At 42.4% G+C, this 24,376-nt stretch overlaps 1 protein-coding gene across 2 annotated transcripts; it reads right to left on the reverse strand.

Annotated features, from left to right (window-relative positions):
• Window positions 1-639: 639 nt before the first annotated feature.
• KIF11 (kinesin family member 11) lies at window positions 640-23,503 on the reverse strand. 2 transcript variants are annotated; one of them, XM_083740850.1, is made up of 23 exons: window positions 23,297-23,503; window positions 22,409-22,572; window positions 19,348-19,480; window positions 17,673-17,770; window positions 17,514-17,592; window positions 16,670-16,855; window positions 16,452-16,576; window positions 14,911-15,001; window positions 13,870-14,112; window positions 12,862-12,957; window positions 12,607-12,695; window positions 11,469-11,556; window positions 10,729-10,917; window positions 9,512-9,719; window positions 9,179-9,351; window positions 8,351-8,473; window positions 7,912-8,070; window positions 6,820-6,947; window positions 5,134-5,413; window positions 3,552-3,774; window positions 3,303-3,433; window positions 2,823-2,939; window positions 640-961 (listed from the first exon to the last, which is right to left on the reverse strand). In XM_083740850.1, the coding sequence occupies exons 3-23, from the start codon at window positions 19,348-19,350 to the stop codon at window positions 836-838; spliced, it is 2,955 nt and encodes a 984-aa protein (XP_083596976.1). In that variant the 5' UTR covers window positions 19,351-19,480; window positions 22,409-22,572; window positions 23,297-23,503; the 3' UTR covers window positions 640-835. The 2 variants fall into 2 exon arrangements, with proteins under 2 accessions (XP_083596976.1, XP_083596975.1); XM_083740849.1 differs by lacking the exons at window positions 22,409-22,572; window positions 23,297-23,503 and adding an exon at window positions 21,934-22,339.
• Between the last annotated feature and the right edge of the window lie 873 nt (window positions 23,504-24,376).

The raw sequence follows: 24,376 nt of genomic DNA on the forward strand, positions 1-24,376 counted from the left end.
AATTTAAAAGTGATCAGAGCTTGATACTAAAGACAGGCAGCATACATACTTTTAGATGTTTTTAATTGTTCTTAAATGTTCTAAATAGGTTAATACCATTGGAGAGTGTTTGCCTGACAGCAGGAGCATAGGAACAACTCAGTAAGATCCACATGCATGCTCTGCTGTAGGGGGCAAATGTCCTGGCTTAGCTTCGGGTCTCAGTTGTGGAGAAGACTTGCCTTCTTGTGCTATGCAGAGTAAGCCTCAGGAGACAGAGCTCCAGGGTTTGATGACTCTATACACTGCTGCCAAGGAATCTAGGATCCTTAAGATACAATAGGGTTAGTTGAACATCTTCTCGGGCTTTCTTCTGAGATGGAGGATCTGTTGAGTTCATCCCCATATATCTTCACTTAATGAGTCAATGCGTTATGTGTATGAGGATTGTATCCCTGAGACTGAGAAAGCCCATCAGAGCAGAGGCCAATCTGGGGAGGAAGGCTTGATACTAAAAGTGCTTTTGGTCATTTGTTAGAGAAACCCAGGTTAATTCAATTTACAAATAAGGCACACATGTTTGATATGTTCAAAAGGCCTGTTTCCCACCCAGCAATGTGTGTTGATTCCTCTTGCAGAAAAATAAGCTTAACGATGCTGGACATTTTATGTATTTATTAGAAAATAAGGTGTTAAAAAAATTCAAAAATAGTGAGTTAAAGCATTTATTAAGAGACTGGTATTTTCAAACTCTCTTCACAGCTAATTTGAGACACCAACATTATAGTACTACATACAGAACTCAAACTAATAAGCCGTGACACATTGAACAAACAAAGACAAATGCTGTACATCCTTAGTTCTGTACTCTAAATGGATATCTTGATTTTGAAAAAGTTGGGTCTCCTTTATCTTCCTCCCTGGTCTTTTCCAGGATCAATGCAGATCTGTTCTCTTTATCCTTTTTGATACTCCTTTTATGCTGTAGGGTTAAAGAGCTCAGCTGATCATTACGGTACACAGTTCACTGACTGGCAAAACCACACAGAAGATGACACTGGAAATTTGGCTCTTTTGAAAGGTAGATTTATCACAATTTTAGACTGCCCTAGCAAAGCTGGGTCAACAAATCCAAAATGAAGTGATAGAAGAGATTGTCCTACAGGTGGACAATACCCCTTAAAAGGGGGGGGGGGAATTCCAGTGAACAAAAAAATAGCACAATGTAAAAATGTTCAAGTCCAGGTCTGGGCCTGTCACGCTGATTTTTTACCAGCAAGGAGCTTTGAAATATATGGGAGCATTTTTTAAAAATAGCATTCCTCATCTGGAGTCTACCTTCCCATCTCTTTCGGCTTGTTGGGCAAACCATGCCTTAATATATGGAAAACAGGGTTCTACTAACCATTTTTTTCTAATGCGTTCTGCAAAATTTAATTTTCCATCTGTATGAGAACACTGGAAAAGCCAGATACCTCTACTATAAGCTGCAGTCAAGGTGGAATACTGAATTTAGTTTCTCATCCTTACAGAGAGTCATCTGCATTCTGAGACAAATGTAAAAGGTAAAGGGTAAAGGGACCCCTGACCATTAGGTCCAGTTGTGACCGACTCTGGGGTTGCAGCGCTCATCTCGCTTTATTGGCTGAGGGAGCCGGCGTACAGCTTCCGGGTCATGTGGCCAGCATGACTAAGCTGCTTCTGGCGAACCAGAGCAGTGCATGGAAATGCTGTTTACCTTCCCACTGGAGCGGTACCTATTTATCTACTTGCACTTTGACGTGCTTTCGAACTGCTAGGTGGGCAGGAGCAGAGACCGAGCAACGGGAGCTCACCCCGTTGCGGGGATTCGAACTGCCAACCTTCTGATCGGCAAGTCCTAAGCTCTGTGGTTTAACCCACAGTGCCACCCGCGCCCCATTGAGACAACTGTAGGTGCCAGCAATACCAGCAAAAAAGTTCTGTTCTGTGGCATAGCCATTTAAGGTGGATTATCAAGTTTTAGCAGTGATCTATGAGAGAACCACACCAACACCACCCAGAAAAAGAAACTCGTAATTATATTATTTACCAGACAGTAGATTAAAAGCTGTTTGCATTTGAAGTTACAAAAACAAATAGATATTAGAAAAGCTTTAAATTTTTAAAAAAACACACCAATGTTTTTTTGTTTCAAGACAACTGTATGTATCGGGTTGGTCACCTAACATACAGCTGGATGTAACCTGCTCCAAATTCATCCAAGACCTGTAAGTTTTGCAACATTACCTGTATTTATTCTCCATCTGCTAATCATGGGGCGGGACAAGGAGATACACAGCACACTGAAGCCCCACTGCCTGATTTTAGCAGCTATCCAAGTTTTATTTGCAGCCAATAAGGGTAAGATTCTTGTTTTTAAAAATGAAAGCTACTTTTCAAGATTAACTCTCTTCCCAGTACCAAATTCCATACTTCATTCAATTCTATCTAAAATCTTCTACAAGCTTATGCCGCCTAAGGATTTTTGCTAGAAATTCTGCAGAGATTCTTGCTTTAGTTTGAAAGTGTGATGCTTCAAAGGTACAAGGGTTGCACCACTTTCGTTTTGGACAACTGCAAGTACACATTCCAGTTCACTTTACCTCTTTGTGAGAAGCCAGACTTTCTACAGCACAGCCCTAGGCTTGTCTACTCAGAAGTCAGTTCCAGTGAGTTCAAGGAATACATCCCTAATCTTCTACATTTCCAGTGTGCCTGTTATACTGAACTATGCCTATCTCCTAGCTCTGATTAGTCCCAACAGACTTGTAGATTGTTACAACCTTGTAATTTTCTTGTTCTACAGAAAATAAAACAGTTACCTGGAAGAAAGGAACTCCTCCACTGATACACACACTTGTCTCCAAGAAGGATTTTTCACTTAGTGGGCTCCCGTTGGTCTCTATTATATCCTCCTCCTCCTCCTCCTCCAAATCATCCTGGGAACACAACAGTAAGCCTGCTATATCAGTGAATACAGATAGAAGCCCCACCGGCAGGAGGTGTGCTTGTGTAACAGGCTAGTTTCATGAGTACATGACAAATGAAAACCTTTCATTCCTTGCTGTGTGCACTTTTGCCTCCTGCCCTGCCCACCACTGGTATGTGGCCCTTAAAAAAGGTTTGCCCCCTTGCTCTACAGCTACTTACCAACCCTAGACCTGCAGGTATAGGGCGGTATGATAGATTAGATAGAGAGATAGATATCTCACTTCTATTTATGTACTTCTGTGTCCCTGCCATTAAGAATTACACATTTGAAGAAGCATCTTTCCTCCCCCCCTTCTAAGTTCCGCAAATACCTTTTCAGAAGCTTTGGGCGTAGCTGCGACTTCTGTCTGCTTTTGCCTTAATCTTTCCAGCAGGACATCGCGAGGTTCTGTTTTCACAACTGTCACTGGGTACTGGTATCCTCTCCTTTTTGGGGTGGCTCCTTCAGGAGAAAAGTAAGTTTAAGTGACACCTAAAACCGCCATCTTTTGGCACAGAAAAGCTGCTAAATTCCACACACTTTTGGATTTCTCCATGACTCATCGTTTCCCTCCAAATACCTGTCGGGACATCCACTTTAAGTTCCTCCTTCAGGAAGCCATTAATGCGTGTTGACCCATCCTCGGTTTCTTCAAGGAGTATCTCTTTCTGCTTCAGGAGCACATTCTTATCATTCCTCATCCTGTCAAGGAGCCTCTTCAGGGCTTCTGCTTCAGTATCTTTTTGTCCTGTAATATGGTCTGTGACCTTAGCAACTGATGAACTGCAATTCTCATCTAAATCCTGAAAGCAAAATGCAAGTCTTAAAACACTCCAGAGTTGTAGCAACTGGTAAACATTTTCATTTTTTATCATATGGTTCCTACTAACCACTGTAAGAAATCTAAACACCACGCATACAGAACTATTTTTTTCCTAATTAATTCATGAAAACTCCTAGATGAGCTTAATACTAGGAACTTTCTTTACAAAATGTGGAATTAATAAATATAATGCTGGACAAAAAGGGCTTAAGCTTGGTTTTATACATACAAAGGTCCATGTTCTCAGAAAACCAAGTTAGCTTCCAGGTAGCAAAAATATTTAAGCTATCTTCTTTGCCAGTTCTCCTCTACAAAGGCTTCTAAAACTCTGGAAAACCACTAGTGGCACTGCCCAGACGTCTCCTGACTTCTTTGTCAAATTATAAGCAGCAGCAGGTGTGGGGAAGGAATGAAGCACTCCAATTTCAGCAATGTGCCCCAGCATGCTGCATGCTCATCCTGAACCACCTAGTTTGCTTTAACTATGCTTTAATGTATCATGTGAATCAGGTCCTGTTGCTTCGGCAGGAAGGCTGACTAGAAAAAGTTGGTCCAGAATCAGGCCAGAGGGCAAACATTTGCTAAAAGCGCTATATTGCGCTTGAAAGCACATCACACTGCACACAGAAATGATTGTACATCCTGGCACAACTGGAGCTCAAAGCAAGGGTACTGCAACTTCATTTGCCTTCACCAATATCAGGTGGCCAAATCTGATAGCGCTGCCACTTGTGATCAAACTCTCAGAAGGCCTCATCTGCGCTATACAGTTAAAGCAGCATTATACCACTTTAACAGCCATGGTTTCCCCCAAAGACTGTAGTTTGCTAAGGGTGCTGAGAGTTGTTAGGAGACCTCTATGTTTCCCACAGAGCTACAATTCCCAGAGAAGAGGGGTTAACTGTTAAACCACTCTGAGAATTATAGCTCTGTGAGTGGAGTACAGGGTCCAGTACCCTTAACTAGCTAACATTTCCCAGATTCATTGGGAGAGGGCATGGCTGTTTAAAGTGGTAGGGTGCTGCTTTAAATGTATAGTGCAGAGGGGGCCAAAATGTGTTTGAATTCTTATCCAAGATGTTTTATATATGCTAGCCACAGACTGGTCTTGTCTATCTAAAGCAAGAGTGGGCAACCTACAGTATTTGGCCTATTTTGTGGTTGGCAAGGGGTGGAGAAACAGGAAGGTACACAACAACAACAAGAAAAAACAGGAGGTCCAGCGCACCACTGCCCCTAACCACCCAACACATTACCCCCAAGAGATTCTCCACCCATGGCCTAAAGTGGTACAGTACTTTTAGGAAGTCTGTCATTAGGCTGTAAAATGCTAAGTAACCTTGTATATTCTTTGTAGGTGTTCCTTTCTGGTGTTGAGGAAGGCTGCCTGTTGATCAACAATGCAGTCCATCTTTGTAGCCGCGATTTCACTCCACTTATTTGTTTCCAGGCACATGTCTTTCAGGAGCCTGTCCAGGTCCTTACAGTGGCTGGCTGATTCCAGCAATATCTGAACATTTTCTTCGTTGGATTGCCTGATCTCTTGTGAAAAATCATTGAGAGGCAGCGTTAATCTGCTGTGCTGCGAAGTTGTAGAGTTGACAAGGCCAGTAGTCTGCCTGTATTAACAGATTTAGTAATAGATTATTAAAACTTTTGATCCAAGTACAGTCGTACATCGGCTTTCAAACAGCTTAGTTCTCAAACGTTTTGGCTCCCAAACACCGCACACCCCTAAGTGAATGTTCTGGTTTTCAAACGTTCTTTGGGAAGCCAAACATCCGACAGGGCTTCTGCAGCTCCTCCTGCAGCCAATCAGAAGTCATGCTTTGATTTTTGAACGTACTTCCGGAACGGATTTCATTTGACTTCTAAGGTACGACTGTACTTGCTTTTAATGGCACACAGCAGGCATATTGCGTTGCCTATCACTTCCTATGTGTTGAACAGGTCACATTATTACTGTGGATACTTTCCTGCATTTATCTAGTGTATGCATGCTCAACGCGGGTGGCGCTGTGGGTAAAACCTCAGCTCCTAGGGCTTGCCGATCGCATGGTCGGCGGTTCGAATCCCCGCGGCGGGGTGAGCTCCCGTCTTTCGGTCCCAGCTCCTGCCCACCTAGCAGTTCGAAAGCACCCCTAAGTGCAAGTAGATAAAAAGGTAGCGCTTTATAGCGGGAAGGTAAATGGCATTTCCGTGTGCTGCGCTGGTGCTGGCTCGCCAGAGCAGCTTCGTCACGCTGGCTACGTGACCCGGAGTGTCTCCGGACAGCGCTGGCCCCCGGCCTCTTAAGTGCCTCTAGGCGCACAACCCTAGAGTCGGACACGACTGGCCCGTACGGGCAGGGGTACCTTTACCTTTACGCGTGCTCAAAAGCACTGAGCTGCAGTCCTTTCTTGATACAGTAACTAGTAATTTTGGGGGACCTCTGTAGGAGAAACCCTAATCATAAATACAGTGTTTCATTGTGACAGCATCAATGAGTATCCTTAAGGGTAGGCTGAAGAATGTAGCAAAAGAAACAACCTTCGGCAACTCTGTTACACGAAGTTTTATTTCATTCATCCAGCAGGCACACTACAGCTTACAACTACCAACAGCTCTCTGATATTATGTTTTATTAAATATATAATCTTTGGACCACTAACCACAAAACTAGGTCAGGCACCCACATTGTTCAGAAACTAATTTAGACCATTTGATAATAGTTTGGAAGCAGTCCTAAACTTAAGTTTTATTCATTCAACTCCCACAATTACTCATTACTAAGTTCATAGCAGTCACAACTAATTAATGCAAGTCCCCAAAAATGTACAATAAGTCAGTCAGTTATTACTAGGTGCTGCATTCAAGCATGCTTAGGTTTTGAGTTTTTGAGAATCAGACTTCTACATTTAGAAGGCTCACACATCTGAACTCTTACATAGCCTCCCTGCAAAATCATTGCAGGGTAAGCCTAAGGAACATGTGCGTAACCTTTAAAAGACATTTAAGCGATAAGCAAGTTGAAGAGCTTCCTTACAAGGTTATGCTTTCTTGGGCAGCACCAATACTCTTCTTCACCATTTCACCTTTCTCCAGCACTTCACTTAGATTCTGCTGGGTTTCTTGCTCTAGCAGGCCCAGAGAAGTAAGAAGCTGGGAAGAGGCCTAGAACAAATGCAGAGAATTAAAACACAATTCTACTGTTTTTTAGAGCCACAGCATAAAAAGAAAGCCAGTGTACTTTTTGATGAACATGGGGAAACATTTAAAATATTCTGCTGCATGGAACTTCAGGCCCTCGACAGGAGCTCGTGAACTAGGAATGGGGACATTTTACCTGCTGCACCACACAAGTTGTACATTAGGCCGACAAGCATATTCAAAAATAACATCTGTTCCTACAGATACTGGAACCTATATTTAAGTACACTGTTCTCCAGCACTATTTGCTCTTATGCACGCTAACACCTCATTGTCTCAGATGTCTCAGATGCACGTTCAGGAGCGCAACACTCAACTCCTTCATCTACCTAAATAGGGTGCAGCCAGCTGGCTCTCACATGGTTTCACTGCCCACTGCTGTGCAGGAAGGTATCAATGGTAGCATGCTGAATTCATGACACAGCAGCAGCTAGGCCATATTGCACAACACACTAACCCTGTTACAAATTGGGGGGAGGGGGGCAGGGTAGTGGTGCCAAGGGAACACAGCACATGAAAGTGAAGTGCACAGAAACACACACACCCCAGCTTCAGGGTGCACAAATGAGTGTTTATTTCTTCAATGAACCCTATGAAATAACAGATAAACTTCCAGTTCCCATACGAAAAGATGTGGCTTGTATGGATTGCTCAACACAAAAAAGGGCCAAATGCCCTTCTCCTGCATATTGCGGCATTTAAATGGAACCTGAAGTTGAGAGCTGCAACTTGACTTTCCCCACCTCTACAGGATGGCAAATGTACAACTTGAAACACAAGGTGAAGGGCACCAGAACCAACAACCCTCACCAGTCCAGTTTGCCTATCAAACATGGTCACAGTTCTGCCTGCCTCTGTCTGATTCCATTGAGGACCTGCAGAGACTAACTTGGCCTATTCCTTATTGTGCCGCAAAAAGCAGAGATACCTTTTTAAGGGCCACCTTAGACAACACCACCTCTTCCTGTAAGCTCTCACAATCATGTTGAAGTTGAGCCAACTTCTGGGAAATGTCCTCCTGTAGTTTACTCAAAGCAAGAGAATGGTCTTGGAAGAATATAGTCATTTCTTCTCTATAACCTGTCATCTATAAACAAGAAAATGATAGATCAAGGTTCAGAAATACACCAATGTTAGGACTTGTAGTAGGGTTTTTAAAAATTACTCCAGCCACACAATCTCTGTACACATCCACACAATGCACCATCAACTCACAACACCAAAGCATGGGACGTTTCACTACCTTGCTTAGATACTTTCTTAAAATATTATTGATGTTGCTGTTATATATATTTTATATCAAAAAAACCTTCGCACACCCTTGAGTACAATAGTTCAGGATATGGCAGAAGCTGTTCAAAAATTACCTTTTCAGCCAGGGATGAATATTTATGCAAATTATCATGAACTTGAGAGTTCAGATTCAGAACAAATTTCAACACGGGTGACAGACTCCTCAAGGCTTGGTCCAATCCTGATGTGTGCTCTTCCTAGAACCGAAAGTAGATTGTGGGGTATAAGACAGTTCTTCTACTTTAAATCATTTTGAGTTCAGTAAGAAAACTGATTGTTGTGGAAAGTGGGAAAGGAAATGTTACAGCTCAAAACCACCTATGGCTTCTTGTTCAAAAGCCATGTTGGCTCAAAAATTAAGGCGAGGGCAGCTGTAACCTGGCTCCAGAAAATGGCTACTATAACTATACCACAGTCTGGTAGAATGGTCAAGGATGTACAGAAGGGTGGCAGCTGACTGAGCAAGACTTTGCTTGAGAGCTAAGGCAACTCCCAAGATGCCCAATGACCAAGTACCTCACCTGTCGCAATGAGGTAGATAGGTCATTTGCAGCAGATCAGTTGCTGGATGACTATATTATTTGTTTTCTGTTGTAACTCAGAAGCTTTTTCCCTACAGCAGCTGGCTGTATTCTTTCCTAGCTTCTTCCCTGATGCCACTCTGCCAAGGAACAGGGAATGGCTGGGGAGACGGTTAATGAGGCTGAACAAGAACCATTCAAAACATCAGTAAGTTGCTTCTACACATCATTTCCTTTGCTGACTGCAGAGCTTCTCCTTCCCTGGTTTAGAGAGCCATTATCAGTTACATTTCCACACAGCTGTCCATTTCAAGCAATCAGGATATTTTACAGAAACAATTCAATAATTATTTAGAAGTGTTACTGCCCACTTATACTTACTAAGAGTTTCCGGAGATCATTTTTATTTTGAGATGTCAGAGACTCCTGATTCAGTATCTTTTCAGAAGCTAGAGAAACTTCAGTGGAAACCATCTCTTGCAGAGAGCCGAACGCTGAAATTATAGCTGATGCAGTAACTCCAAAAGCTGAAGAATTGGCAGACAGAAGATCACCTACCGAGAGAGAGATGGGCGCCACAGTTTAAGTGAGTCACTTCTCAACAGGACAGTCTTCCCCATGATTTCAGGAACAAGTCTGACTCCAAATTCAGTTTCAGGGGAAGGGAGGTCTTCTGAATGACAACTGCACAGAAAGATGAATTGAGGCACTTACCAACCGAAGAAGTGTAAGAGTCCAGCATTTGTTGGTGTTTCCAACAGTTCTCATTGATGGAGTTCTTCATATCGCAGAAGAAGGTATTCATGTGTTCTGCAAATGTCTTTTGGACTTCCTCATTATGCTGTTCAACTGCTTTTTTACGATCCAATTTTGCATGCAGACCCGAAACATCTGTGGTTGTTTCTTTAACAGCACTAAGCAGCTAAGGCAGAAAGGTTTTGACAGTTTTCAGTTCGCATCACACTGATTACAAAATCAGTACAGATTAGGTGATGTTAAAAAGGTAAAGGTAAAGGACCCCTGACAGTTAAGTCCAGTCGCAAACGTTAAGCCACCTTCAAGTCAAACAAGCAATTATTCCATATTGTAGAAGATAGTATCTAGTGTGAGCACCCAAAGGAAAACCTGTGTATGGACATTTGCTCACAAATGGCTTCCATGCAGTCAGGACTCTCGCACAATTGTGTTCTCAGTCATATTAAACCCCTACGTTTAAGCAGTTTAGTGTTTGGGTATCAGGGGCAGACTCTGCAGTGCAGTCCAACACTCAATTTTTAAGCAAGTGCCAACATGCAACACATGAAAAAGCTAGTGCTGTAACTAGAGGTGGCCCAAACTGCATGGAATTGCTGGGGTCCAAAAGTGAAAGTTGAAAAGAGCTATTGAGTTCAGATAGCCTGCTGGGGAACACACTATTTCCTAGCAACTTCAAAGCTTCATTCCAAGGCAACCCTGTGCCTTTTGCTGCAGGGCATGGTGCTAAAACACACTTGGTGCATAAACAGCAGCAAACAAAAAATACCTTCCAAATAAAATAAAAGATGGAAGGGGTGGGGTGTTGAAGCTTCAGTCACTATGTCTATGACTAGTTTCTATGCCCAAGGTTCAAGCTACTTCAGTGAGGAAAAGGCAAAGCCGAGAGGGTAACTCTTGATCGGCTAAAAGGCTCTACAAGACCTGCCTGAACACATGAACAGTGCATGCCACTGCCCCTCTGGATTCCCTTCATGAGAGAAGTAGACCATTCTCTTCCATTTTTATCCCAAATCATTAACAGATCATTCTTATGGTCTGGGATGCACTTCAAGATTTTGAAAGCAGCCTGAAAACCTATGCAGCGTCGACAGCGTAAGTTATAATCATGACGTTATAAGCGTATTGCCTATTCAAGTGCTAGTGGGGAGGAAACTGGGAGAGTGAATTTTGTTAACCTTAATTGCAGTGCCATGAAGTTTTTCTTCTGTGTTCTCCAAAGCTGATGCTATATACACTTCTTCCTCAAGAAGAACCTTGGTTGTTTCCAAGTGCTTCTGTGTGTCTTCCAGCTCTTTTTCCCTAACCTGCAGGTTTGTCTTGCACTTCTCCATTTCACTTTTATGAACTGTGAATAACTCAGTGACCTGAAATTGAAAGTAATCCAAAACAGTTAAAAAACACTTGAAAGAAATACTATGAGCTGTTAGAGCAGGGGTGGGGAACATCTTTGGCCCAACTCTTTATTTCTCTCCACCTAGGGTGAACTTTGTCAGGTGGGCGGGACCACCTGAAGGAAGGGACCCAGGGAAGGAAAAGCTTGCTGCTAATGATTATCAGAACAGCAAGCCATGGTTTGTTGTTGCATCTGAATGGAGATATTGTCAGACTGCTTCGTTACACTAGCTTCAACAAATTTAATTTGCATCTCACAGAAAAGCTTTCACGTGAACAAAAGTTGACAATGCTTTAAATATATTAAATCAAGTGAGTAAAGTACATTATTGTCTCCTTTTTCTTACCAACATTGTTCATTCCTGGACATGCTGAACACTGTTGGTTAGATGGGAACATGTCAATGTGAAGATGCTTTATTTTCATCTAGCTATTCTAAAGCTTTTTCAGAATGTAAACATATTACCCCTCCTTACTTCTCCCAAAAGGAGCCACGTAGACTAATAACAGTCTACCAACTTACTCTTTTCAATTCTTCCTCCATTGCACCAATTTTATCAATATATTCTGCAATTTGTTCCTCTTGAACTGTCAACTTCCCATTAAGAGCACTAAAATTTAAAAAAAAAATACGTATGGTGAACACTGAACAAGTTGACTCTGCCTGCGCAAGACAATTAAATATTTGTAAGAGCAAGGAAAGAAAGACATATCTGGAAATTCCCTGTTTAAACGCTATTATGATTTTAAATTTCTTCTATCACTAATTATTGATACAGATTTCTTAAGATATAGGAACAGCTCATTTACAATGAAGTCTCTGAGATTAAACAAGTGCAAGTGGCCTGTAACTTATACTGTACTTTAGGCATTCCAATATATAGATAGGAGTGTGGTACTTAAAATAATTATGTACAGGAATGTTGCCTAGGCAGCATATTAGACAAGCAGAACCTGCAACAAAACGTTGTAAGTGTATCACCTTCACGCTCCTTCAAGATGGTACAAACTGCAAAAGGGTTCACAGTGGTCGATTCATACTCCCCCCCCCCACCTTTCCTTTTCCAACTGACACTCAGCAATCTGTGGCTGTCAAAGGCCACGGAACATGTTTGGTCATCATTGTGTTACTGTCATTTTGGGGAATTTTTAAAGAAGCGTTTTACTCTTCTGCATACCTTGGGTTTCACCAGAGCGTGCGGATGCCTCAATGGCACTGTTGCAGCTCCAACCCTGTTGGCACTCAATAACCCGAGTTCATTATTAGAGGATATAAGCAAGACCCGAAACAAAACATCTTAGTGTACATTCACCTTCTACCATTAGTGCTCCTTACTCACGGTTCTAGTTAGCTGTGCCCTCCTCAATAATATTCCATTTCATTCCTTCCCACATGTTCCTATTTCTTCTTTTCTAACCATCGCTCAATATCCATTAGCTACTGAGCATGGCCTGTTCTCACTGGGCTATTGGGGGGGGTACTCTTATTTTTTTTAAAAAAATAGATTGGATTAGTATAAAATCCTCTCATGTTGACACCTCCCTCGGCTTTTGGCACCAATCCTATTATCACTAACCACCTAAGTTCATGATTAGAGGAAGAAACGAAGATACCATGCTGACCCACAGCGGCCAAGCTTTGCTGTTTTCAAAGTACTCACTCATAGTTTTCCACAGAAATGTAGACACCGTTTTTCTCTCGTGCAGAAGTAAGATCTCGCTTCAAACGTTCAATCTCTTCTGTATATTCCTGTTGAAACATCAGTACAGTGTTGTTACATATCCTCCAAGCTGACTGGCCTTTGCAAACCCCAATCTCAACAGATCTCGCATTGCAACTAATTGAACTAGATCTGCCCTGCAATGCAGTAGGTAAGATCTGAAGAGAACTTATAAATAATGAAATTATACTGAACCTTAATGAGTGCCCGTTTCGTGAGTTTCTGGTTCACTTCAGGCTTATTCATGATATTTTTAGCCCTGTGGGCATATTCAAGAGTACTCAGAGTTTCCTGTTGTACAAAAGATATAAAAGTGACAGATAAGTGTTTTCTGTTTCAGCAAGAGTCTTCCTATAAACATATAGTCAATCTCCACTAGTCAATCCCAATGGGGAAAGTTGAATTTCTGTATATAGAAATGGCTTCTCACTCTGATCTGCTGTGCATCCTACCAACTTTAATCAGCCCTGCCTACATCAGGCTCTAGGGCTGTAACTCCATTTAAAATAAATCATGGTTGACTAATCATTTGAGTTTTCAAGTTGACAAAATCTGCACATTTGTGTATGTCTAAATAACATACATTTTAAAGAAAATTGGTATACAGATGATACACATGTCACAGCAACCACCAACTCCGAAGAAAAAGGAGAGTTGTGGCACCATTAAAAAAATTACAAATTTTATTCTGAAATTTGTTAGCCTTTATGGTGCCATGTGACTCTGTTGTTTTTGCTTTAAGAGGCTAACTTTCTCGAAATCCTCCTGGAGGAGGCATTCCTGCTTGTGTCAGAGAAGGTGGTAGAAATCATTATTATCATTTTCTAATAGTGATACAATTCTGTGATAGTTAATGTTTTTTGTATTAATTTTTTTATGCCTCCTGCTCAATGGAGATGGAACCTTACTTAATTGAGAATTTTCAAGTTAATGTAGCTCCTTAATCAACCAAACACTGTAGCTTTACCAGCATCCTATCTCCTATCATCCACAGCAATCTATATGTTCTGAGCCAATTTTACAATGTTGTAGGAAGGCTTAGATTAGCATGCCCTAATCCGTACCCTGCAGCATACACAGAGTCTCCCTAGAATAGGTTAGGAGTCCAGTGATGAAGTCTTGGAAGGCCACCCAATCACTCAAGTTATCTTTGAAACAAGGTACTTTTCAGCCACTAACAGAGTTTGAAGGCAAGAACCTTACCTCCAGATTGCTCGATGCTGGAGAAACGGTAGCAATTATGGAAGTTTTTGTGCGCCCTCCAAGGGAGTCCTGCAGGATTCTAGTGAGCTTAGATTCTCTGTATGGAACGTGAGGGGTTCTTTCAACAAGTGCAGTAATGACTCTTCCCAGAGTCAATAGCGACTGGTTGATAGTTCCGGCTTCACGAGCTCTTTTGTCAACTGCTCCAGAACGACCAATATTCTCACTTCCTGCCAAATCAACCTGGAAGCAATACCGTGGCTAGGTTAATAAGCTGTGACAGTCATAGGTGAGACCTTACTTTCAAATTGTCTAATAAGCCAACACAAGTAGGTAAAGTGTGACCTACTTTTGCAATGAGCCAAACTCTCCTGTGCTACATGCCTATCTGCTACATCCCTGATCTGCCTTCTGCTGCCCTGGGGGGTCACCCACCCTGGATCTGCCCCCAAAACAATTCCAGGGGCAGGACTAATGGTTTTAAGACCCAATTTTAACACAAATTTAAAATAGGTTTCAAACTAGAGCCAGGGGATGCAATGGCAACACACAAGAGAACACCTTCTGCTTACTAGCTAGCCTATCCAATTCTGTGTGACATCCACATGCCACAAGATTGATGCCGCTGCTCAACAGCTGTGTGGCATGGATCCTGAGGGGTGTCAGGCAGAAGGAGAGCTGCAGCATTCAGTCTACCTTCTCCCATGAAGATGCAGCCACTGACCAGAGAAGTCTTGGCTCTTTCCCCATGGTTTTTCCACCTTGCTTGCCTCTCCTTTCTGCCTGATGTCCTGCACATTCCTTGACACCCACAGATCATTCGGGGTCCATCCAACCAAACTCGCAGCCATCAGTGGTTTTTGTGCCCAACTTATCGGAGGCCCTCTTAATATGCTCCATTTGGCTCTGGATCCAGGCCTTGGGCAAATCTGGTGCATTGCCCTAGCACCTATTCAAAGCAGCACTGTTTCCCCACCCCTCATTTTTTGTTGCTCCTATATATAATCTATTCTTGGGTTAATCCCAAGGATGGGCACCTACCAAGTTTAGCTTCCCAATTTTAACAAGCTCTTCACCATCTGTTGTCGTTTCTTTCATGTGTAGCGTGACAGAGAACACCGAATGGGAGCGACTGCAAATGGAGTGAAGCATTTCAGATAAATATTCCAGTGGACATTTAAAACACACGCACAGGCCCAGCATTCACTTACATCAAGTCAACTCAAAGTAGAAGCTAAATTGGCTCATTTTACAGATTTTCTTCACTTTAGAATTTGTGCTGCCACAAACAGCAGGAGAGAACTGTTCTACCACTGCATTTTCCAAGCTCTGCAAATCTCCCAGCTACAGTACAGCACCTTCTCTTTCACAAAGCTTCATTAATAAAGCCTTTTGTTTCTTATTGCAAGTAGGACTGCAGGAAGTATTCTGTGTTGGTGGCTCTGGCGCCACCTGCTGGCTTCCTGCCTCCAATGCATTCTTCCATATAAGTGGGCAGAAAGTTCAAGGCCTGATTCAAACTGTTAGATGGGACCCTTCTGGGGGCATAGAACCTGGAAAGGGAGAAGGCTTATGGGTCATGGGAAAAACTGCATCGAAAGGCAGCTTGAGCCTTCTTTCCCCACTAGCCAAAACCTGGGTGGCTAGTAGCTGACTCCCACTGATCCACACTGGATTTGTGAGGGTGACATGAGCTTGTGTTGTGGCCTCATTCAAATGCAATTTTCAAAGAAGAGAGTTCAGAAAGCGTTCTTATGCTTCCTTGTGAGAAAACACAAAGAAACAGGACAAGCAAACTGCCATGAAAATGAAGGACTGTAAGCTGAATAGTATAGTACATTCTTAATGCAAACGCTCCCAGGTTCAATCCTCGGTACAGCCTATCTAAAAACCCCACAGAACTGCTTCCTTGCACTGAGCTAGATGGACCAGTGGTCTGATTCTACATAACGCAACTTCTTATAATATTTTCTACAAAAACTCAACCAAATAAGACAGATGTAACACTAAGTAGTGGAGTACTTGGTTGTTCCGCCTGCTGTAGCAACTGCAATGCACTGTGCTAAATGCCCTATGATTTTTAACTGTATTTTTATTGCTTCTTTTATTTCTTATGTGGAATTTTATTGTGTTATAATTTGCATTCCACAGAATTCAAAATCAAATATCTTTTTACTTGGATGGCAAGGGAGTACATAAACTTACAGGGGTGGGGAGGAATAAAATAAACAATTGTATGTTATATTGTTGTAACCTGCTCTGGGTGCTTATGGTAAACCTTATAGTTTAATGAAGCCTGCAGCAGACAAGGACCTCATAATCAAAAACATGGGGGGGGGGCATTGCCTCAGGGAACTATTCTTACATATTAGAATCGTAGAATTGTAGAGTTGGAAGGGACCTGAGGATCACCTAGTCCTGCAATGCAGGAATATGCAGCTGTCCCATTACAAGATCAAACCTGGCATTATCAGAACCATGCTCTAACCAACTGAGCTAGCTAGGTGTTTTTCTTTTTTTCTTTACCAATACCACGAACGAATAAGATGCTTCTCATGGAGAGAGAAATACATGTTTCTTACCTGGAATACTGGTTCATTAAAGTAGCTGCAGTGGTTCTTTTTGCTGCTCCCCTTTCTAAGATCTGATAAACTTCATCCTTGTTATGTACCGTTATCTCTTCCAAACCCTTGATTATGACACCTCTCTGTCACAACAAAATGCTAGGTTAGCAAGTAATTTAAAATCCCACAGCCTTCAGGAGAAGCCAAACCAGGTTTTTTGTTTGTTTGTTTTTTACCTTGTTACGTGGGTCATCAAACATTTGCAGCTTTTCCCCAACATCTGGAGAGGGATTCAATAGATCAAAGAGCTCCTCGTTGTAGATTTCCAACAGAGATACTTTCACAGAAAATTCTGTGCCACTTTCAGCAAGCTTTTCAAATATTTGATGCAGTGTACGGGGAATAATACCAGCTAATGGATCCTATAATTAAAAGTAAGGAAACATAGCATACTAGCATTAACCAGTTTTCTTTTTGGAGTTTAGGAATCTAACACAAGAATGCTAGCATGAGCACACACCTTTAAAATGCAAGTGTGTCCAATACAACCCATTATATATGGTTGTTTGCTGGAGATAGTGCAAATAATGTTATGGGTTTGAGGTGGTTAGGCTATATTCCTGAGCCCCACATCCAATTCCGGCCAGCCTGGTAATGGCCTGCTAAGTATGAGCTGTTAAGGGAACAAAGGGAGTGGCTGTGTCAGAGGGCAAATGTGTGTGCCTCCTTCCCTGGTTAGAAAGACAAAAGGCCTGAGTTTAGAGTTGAATTGCAGTGCTATGACCTAGACCTAAAGCAAGAGAGTCAGAGCAATGTTTGATTTTTGTTAGAATCCAAAACTGTGGCTATGAGAGAAGCAATACTTTATTTGGGTGGTAATGCTAGGAACCCCCTCAGGTTCCTGTATGTGTAAATAAACCATATATCACCAGTCTGCACCATGCCTCATTCCAAAAGAAAACATAAATGCCTAGAATCTTGCACCACTCGGACAGGGGTATGTGCGTATTTTCCAGGAAGATTTCCTTCCAAATAAACATGCATAGGATTCTGCTGTTTTGTTCATTCCTCATATTTTACCTCTTCCCATGTGTATTCTTCATTAGGTGATCTCTCCCCTTCCATAGTGAAGGTCTTTCCTGTTCCTGTTTGACCATAGCTGTACAAAGGAATTTGGAATGTTAACTTCAGGAACATAGATATAGATGGAGTTAGAAGAAAAATAAATATGATACTCACGCAAACACTGTACAGTTGTAACCCAAAAGAACTTCATTCAAAATCGGGCACACAACACTCCGGTACACATCAATTTGTTTAGCCTGAGCTCCAAAAACCTGCAGAGTTCATACAAGGCATCATTGCTACATGTTTTTCAGTTATGAAACAGGAACTCTCCAACTCGCCACATAATTTCACCAGTGTCAGAATTATACTGTATTCTGATTTAGCTACAGATTCTCATCTCCCAGCCTGTCATCTCATGCCATTTGCACCTGCTTCCCCCCAGAAAGAGTAGTAGAAGTTCCCATTGTTTTCCAGTCAAGGGAAATTTTTGTGGTGTAGCACAGTCAGTGTGGTGGTGTCGTAGTTAATATTGAACTAGCACCTGGGAGACCAGGATTAAAATCCCCTCAGCCATAAAACCTACTGGGTGACATTGGGCCAGTCACAACCTTGAGTTACCTGAAGGAAAGATGTGAAAGAAAAGTAATAAAAGGAACTTAATAAAGCTGAGATTCTGTATTTAACCTTTAATTTGTAGGCACTGTCTACCAGTAATTCCATGCAGACATGTGAGCAAGATGGTGAAGGGGGAACAGATCACTCATCTGTCCTCTTGCTTTCTATGGTAGGCATGGGGGAAGGGAGTGGGAGGAAATACTTTTGTTCAATAAGCATGCTGGGAGAGGAGAGATAGAGTGAGTCATCCTTCTTCCTGCACTCCAGGTAGGCTAAGCACTTTTTGGGCTTGCTTACAAGGTTGTGCTAGGAAGCCATCCTCTCCCCCACGTATCTGAAATAAATACCCATTTTCTATGGACATTTCATGTTCTACAGGCAACTTAAATAAGGCTGATCAGGTTGGTTACCTGTTACATGACAAGAGACTTGCCACTCCCACCTACCTCTTAATTCTTCCCAACGTAAAAGACTTTTTTAAAAAACAAACCACTTCCTATCCATATAGTATTTGCAAATAATTTGTAAAGCTAGTTCAATTTATATTATTCCACAATAGAAAGTGCTGCATACTAGCTCAAGAAGTATGCTCATTCAGATGTGGCACTCACTTAGGGCTCAGTGTTCTGTGAATGAGCATCAGCCTCATATGCTTCTCACATTTTCTTCCTCTGGTGCAACTGTGTTTGAAACTGTTGCCTCCATTTTTCACCAAGTGTAGTTTATGATCATGTCTGAACCCAAATAAGTCATGAGTCTTAACTATAGTTTAGAGAAAGCAGCCAACTTCAAACCATAAAGTTTATGGTTATGGCTTGGTTCCCTATATCACCATCAAGACTAACTTCAGTTTCATAGTTTAAAAATGGAACAAAAGCTTCTGAACTCCTTTTCACAGCCGTACTAGTAGAGTAGAACAGATGGGAGACACACAAGGGCCAAGGTAGGCAACACTAAATCAAATTGTTACATTATGTTCAAATCAGATATGTCCATCTGGTCCTAGTATTATCTTGTCTAGTATCTATTCAGATTGGAAATGAATCCTTAGGTTCTTAAGGCAAAGGACTGTCTAACCAGTTGTACCTTATCCCAATGTCAGGGATCAAACCTGGACTCTTCTGCATACCAAGAATATGCTCTGTTCTGAGCTATGATTCCTTCCCTAAATTCTCAAAACTGATAAGATAGCTAAGACATGCTAGGAAGCCAACCAAATAGTGATACTTACCATATCAAATGTGTACGTTTTCTTTGTTGTTTTATCTATCACCCCTCCAGTGCGAACTGAAATTTCTTTCCTTCCATTTTCACACTCCACCACAGAATAGGAGTTAGATTTGCGCTCAGCTGCATTGAAGGGCCTTTAAAAATGGTAAAAGAGTTGATCTCAAATTGGATATGCACTAGTCTAGCTCCAAGCAAACACAAGGCTGACAAGATTGTAAACAGTGGATATGCTACTTTCAGATGTCCAAAAGTTGTGTTGTTCTTTATCTCCTTGATATCTGATGGGAGGGCATCCCACAGGGTGGGTACCACTACTGAGAAGGCCCTCTGGAGACAGACCTCAGTATCCGGGCTGAATGGGGGTGGAGATGATCCTTCTGGTATACTGGACAGAGGCCGTTTAGGGCTTTAAAGGTGAGCACCAACACTCTGAATTGTGCTCAGAAATGTACTGGGAGCCAATGTAGGTCTTTCAGGACCGGTGTTATGTAACCCTGACCCTCCCCGCTTAAGAACAGAATACAAACTACTGTATATAAAATAGAAACTAATTTTTTAAAAAAACAAAAACAATTCAGTTATTCTAAAAATTAAACTAATTCCCAGGCCCAACAAAACATTAATCCCACCTCCAACAGAGCAAAAAGTAGACCATAAAACCAAAATTTAAAACAAGATAAATTAAAAAACTATTTAAAACATTTGAAAGCATTTTTTACATTTGCCCCAACCCCAGAGTTTGTTCCAGTGAGCCTGGGCTCTTCAGCATTCACAACAGGGCAGTGACCCTCCAGTCTCCCAGGAGTCCCTGAAATAGGGCAAGGTGAGCCGGGGCCCTTTCCACCTAGGACAGATAGAAAGGGCCTTGTAGGGAGCAGCCTTCAGCATTAACACCTTGAACACTGAATTATGAACGCAATATATGCAGGTTTTATGCTGAAATTTGGTTTTGCTGAACTAGCTTTGACAAGTTTAAGAAATGTCAATTGTACACAATAAAAATGGGAAAATGTTGGACTTAATCACCTACAGTGATGTGGGATTCTTGGAAAATCTGGAATTGTGGAAAGTTTTCCAATGCCCTAAATCCATTGAAATTCAATACAGCATGTTTGCTAGGGTTATTTAGAGAGGATAACTAAAAAGTATGCTATGCATTTAGGTGATGAATCAGTATCTCATCCTGCCCCCCAACAGAAGTATTATGACTGAAATAAATGACTAAGAAAATATCAATGATACAATTTGATTTAAATGTTATAGGTAAGCATATTTACACTATACTTGAAATTAAATTGTCCCAAGCAATCAGATAGTGGAAACTGAATTGCTGAAGATTGTCTCCACCTTAAGAAAAGAATCTTATTTTCTATGCCAAGATAGAAAAAAATGACTCATCTCATCTCTTTCACTTTGTTCTTAAGGAACTGATAGCTTTTCTATTGACATGCACTACTTAAACCTCTTGGGAAGAGGAAAGGGGGAATAAAAGATGGCATAACAAAAGAGGCACAATGCTTTTTTTTCTTTTTTAAGCAGATAATGTAAAACAGTCATCACCACTGTCTACAGCAGGCTGTTTAATTTCAGCTCCCATTATTCTTGTCCACTGACCCTGCTAGCTGGAAGTGGTGCCAACTTTAATAAAATATTGGGGGAGGGAACAGGTAAGCTGCACCCAGCATAAGCAATCACATGTTGCGGTGCATACAGCATTTGAATGGCAATGTCTTGGGGGGCAGGGGGCTGGCCTATCAAATATTTTACTGGGGGGCTGAAGACCCCTTGGCTGCTATGCTAGCTGGGTCTGATAGGAGCTGGAATCTAATAACATCCGGAGAAGTATGTGTTGGCCACACATCAGCCATCCCTAGGTGTGACATATTAAATTTACAAAGCAAAAAGAGCTGGGGACTTATTCCAACATTATGATTAATATGCATCAAGGAAGAAACAGGATCTACAAATCCCAACGCAACTTAATGCATAAAAGCTGTAAATGTGTAGGTTCTGTCTGGAAGATCAAAGATCTTGCTTTCTCCCCACAAAGTATCCAGTAATTTCTAAAGTATAACTGATCCTGAATATACAGATATGTAAGTAAGCCGACTGCTGGATCAGACCGAGGCTGAACATTCTCCGCAAAAATGCCAGCAATCAACAGGAGATGGACCTGGACCAACCACGGGGAAGATGACCAGCTACCAGCCCGAGGACCACCACCAACCTTCTGCCCAAACCAACAAGACACGGGGGGGGGGGGGAGGTTTCTTCGAAAACAGCAGAACCCTGTATGCATATTCAGATGTCCCACTGCGCTGCCAAGCCAGTAAGCCCAGGACCGCAGCCTTTAGCACATAACCTCTTTGAATTTCACCATCGCCGACAACGCCTAGAAAAAGGATCTCTTCAGTACCCGAAGCATCCACAACAACACCATCGCGGGGGATCAAGCCTAGTGAGAAGTTTGCGAGGCTTACATGCACGAGATCGAGAAGGGCACCTAATTTGGCTTCCGCAGCAAATCCCCCATATTTATTTCCGTTTTTATTTTGCAGGACCCTCCGCCCCCCCCCCCCGCGCTCACCTGCATCTGACCACCACTTGGATGTTTTTGCCCTTCTCGTCCTTCTTGCCCCCACCACCCGCTGAACTCATGTTCAGACCGCCGCAGGCAAGACTCTGACACGGACGGAGCGGAGGAAGGGAAGGGAAGGGAGGCGGCCGCTCGAGTCCCGTTTCGTCTTTAACGGCTGCGGGAGGGGGGTCCCCGCACTTGCGAGCTCCACCGGCTGGTCGAAACGCCCGCGAGAGACGGAGAGGAGAAAAAGAGCCGCCGGCTCCCGGAGGAAAAAGATGCGCTTCGGACCGGCGAATGTCAAGAAGAACCGCCTGAAACGGGACGCGCGCCCAAAGCGCCTCCGCCTCCACACTCGCCTACTTTGAACGAGTCGCTTCTTCGCGCCTCGGCCAATCAGCGCGAAGGGAGGAGGCGCGCACGGCAACACGGGACTTTTTTGCCCCCCTTTCGTTTATTATTTCCTCCCAGGAAGCGGACTTACGTTTTTGACTGCGTGATTCGGCGACGCAAGGATCAAAATGAAACATAGACCTCTAATGTAAGAGCAGTCCGTTCCCGTTTTGTAGAAAGGACTTCTGGGCTACTTCTGACGCAATCCTCATTAGTGTAATACAGATATCTCGTCCTCCCACGCCCGGCAAAAGCCTGTGGGAAGATTTAAAACAAAATAAAATGTCAGGCTGAGATTTGGTGGCAAAGTGTTTAGAGCAAAGGCAGGAGTTTGTGCACAGGTCTTTACACTGAATGGGGAAAAAAAGTATGTATGTATGTATGTATGTATGTGAAACGCATTCCAGCCTCTGGAACTGAGCCGCGGTAAGAAGACCATTTCTCACATTTCAGAGGAAAAAAGAATTGGGAGACGCATCTCTGCTAGAAATATTCGTGTATGACACCAGGACTAGCACGTGTGGACACTTGATCCCAAGCAAACGCTCGGTTATTCGGTGGTCCTGTGCGGAAGCTGCGCGGCATTACTTCTGCAGACAGACACTCTTCTGTTTCAGCCATCTCGCGGAGTAAAATAGAAATTCCCAAATAGGGAAACTACTGGCTGTTGCTCTAATCGTTTCTCTCTATGCTTAGGGATTTGTAAAAGCACCGTCAGTTTAATGACAACAGGGCATGCTGGGAGTTGTAGTTTCCACTGCCCTTTTCGGCTTGCCTATCACATAGCTCTGAAGCGATGCAACCTGAGCCCGGTGTTACACGGTTGCTATGCAATATTCCTTATGGTGGAAAGTAGAGAGAGAAAGGGAGCGAGAGCGTAGTTATTTACATATGACGTGTCCAGTCAGTCACCTGAACTGTTCCCATTCCCTGCCTCCTTGCTGTGAGCAAAGGAAAACTGCAGAGGGAGGAGACTCACTTAGGGCGATTCATTTGCTGGAAGCGACCATTTGTCCTCTGTGGTGAGAAAGGACCACCTTTGGGGCCCATAAAAAGGCATTTCTTAAGTATCCTTGGGAGTGACACAAAGAATTTTTAACAACCTAATGACAGTTCACGAGGACCAATCAAAGCATAACAAAATTATGAGCCAGGTTAGGCAATAGTAGGCAATAATATAATTACTAGGCAAGCACCATAATTATATTGTTTTCTATGCCTGCTGTAAGCTTTTCTGTTTATGAAAGACTACACAGACATGTAATTTTATCATGCATATTTGTTTTTTAAAACTTGTTTTTATTTAAATTTTGAAAATTGTATTATGAAATTTTAAAGGCTGTTTTGTCACTATTTTAATTTATATTTTGTACTATTTTACCTAAACCACCTAGTTGTTCTTAGTGCTATCTAAACCTTACTAAACAAAATTTTAAAAGGCTTTTAGAGTTCAACAGAAATTTGTGCTTTAGTCTCAGTTTACACTCCGTGACTGTGCTGTGAAACCGATGGATCCAGAACTTTGTAGCACCACTGTGGATTTATGTTGCATGGATGTGGCCTGTTATTGTATGGTGGAACTGTGATACCTGCATGTAAAATCATGAGGGCTTGTTCCTTGCATCTTATACTTTTTTGTTTTTCCAGAACAGATGGTGTTAAAACCATGATTTTACCATGCTGTCTGTGGGTATGAAGAGAAGCCGAGATTGGGGGGGGGGGGGGCTTGTCATGAAGTCAAGAAGTAAAAGAAGTAGCTACACCCTGTATGGGAAATGCACCAGAAGATATATTGTACATCGAGGTGGTGTAGTGGCCTGTCACAATTGCTCCTTCATGCCAGTGACCTTCACTCTCCTAGGCTAAAATGTGTTACTAGTCTGCTTCCCAGCTTAAACATTTAGAAGAGATAGCATACAGCCATACCATCTGAGAAGGATCACAGCTTAAATACCTGTAAGAGAACAGCTGTGATTGGGGGAGGATCCCTTGAAGCATTAGGCTTATTTTTGGTAGCTGCAGTGCCAATCATGCAGCCCAATTTAGGAAGGCCCCTGTG

Source organism: Podarcis gaigeae (genome assembly GCF_964106915.1).
Source record: "Podarcis gaigeae genome assembly, chromosome: 5".
Lineage (NCBI taxonomy): Eukaryota > Metazoa > Chordata > Lepidosauria > Squamata > Lacertidae > Podarcis > Podarcis gaigeae.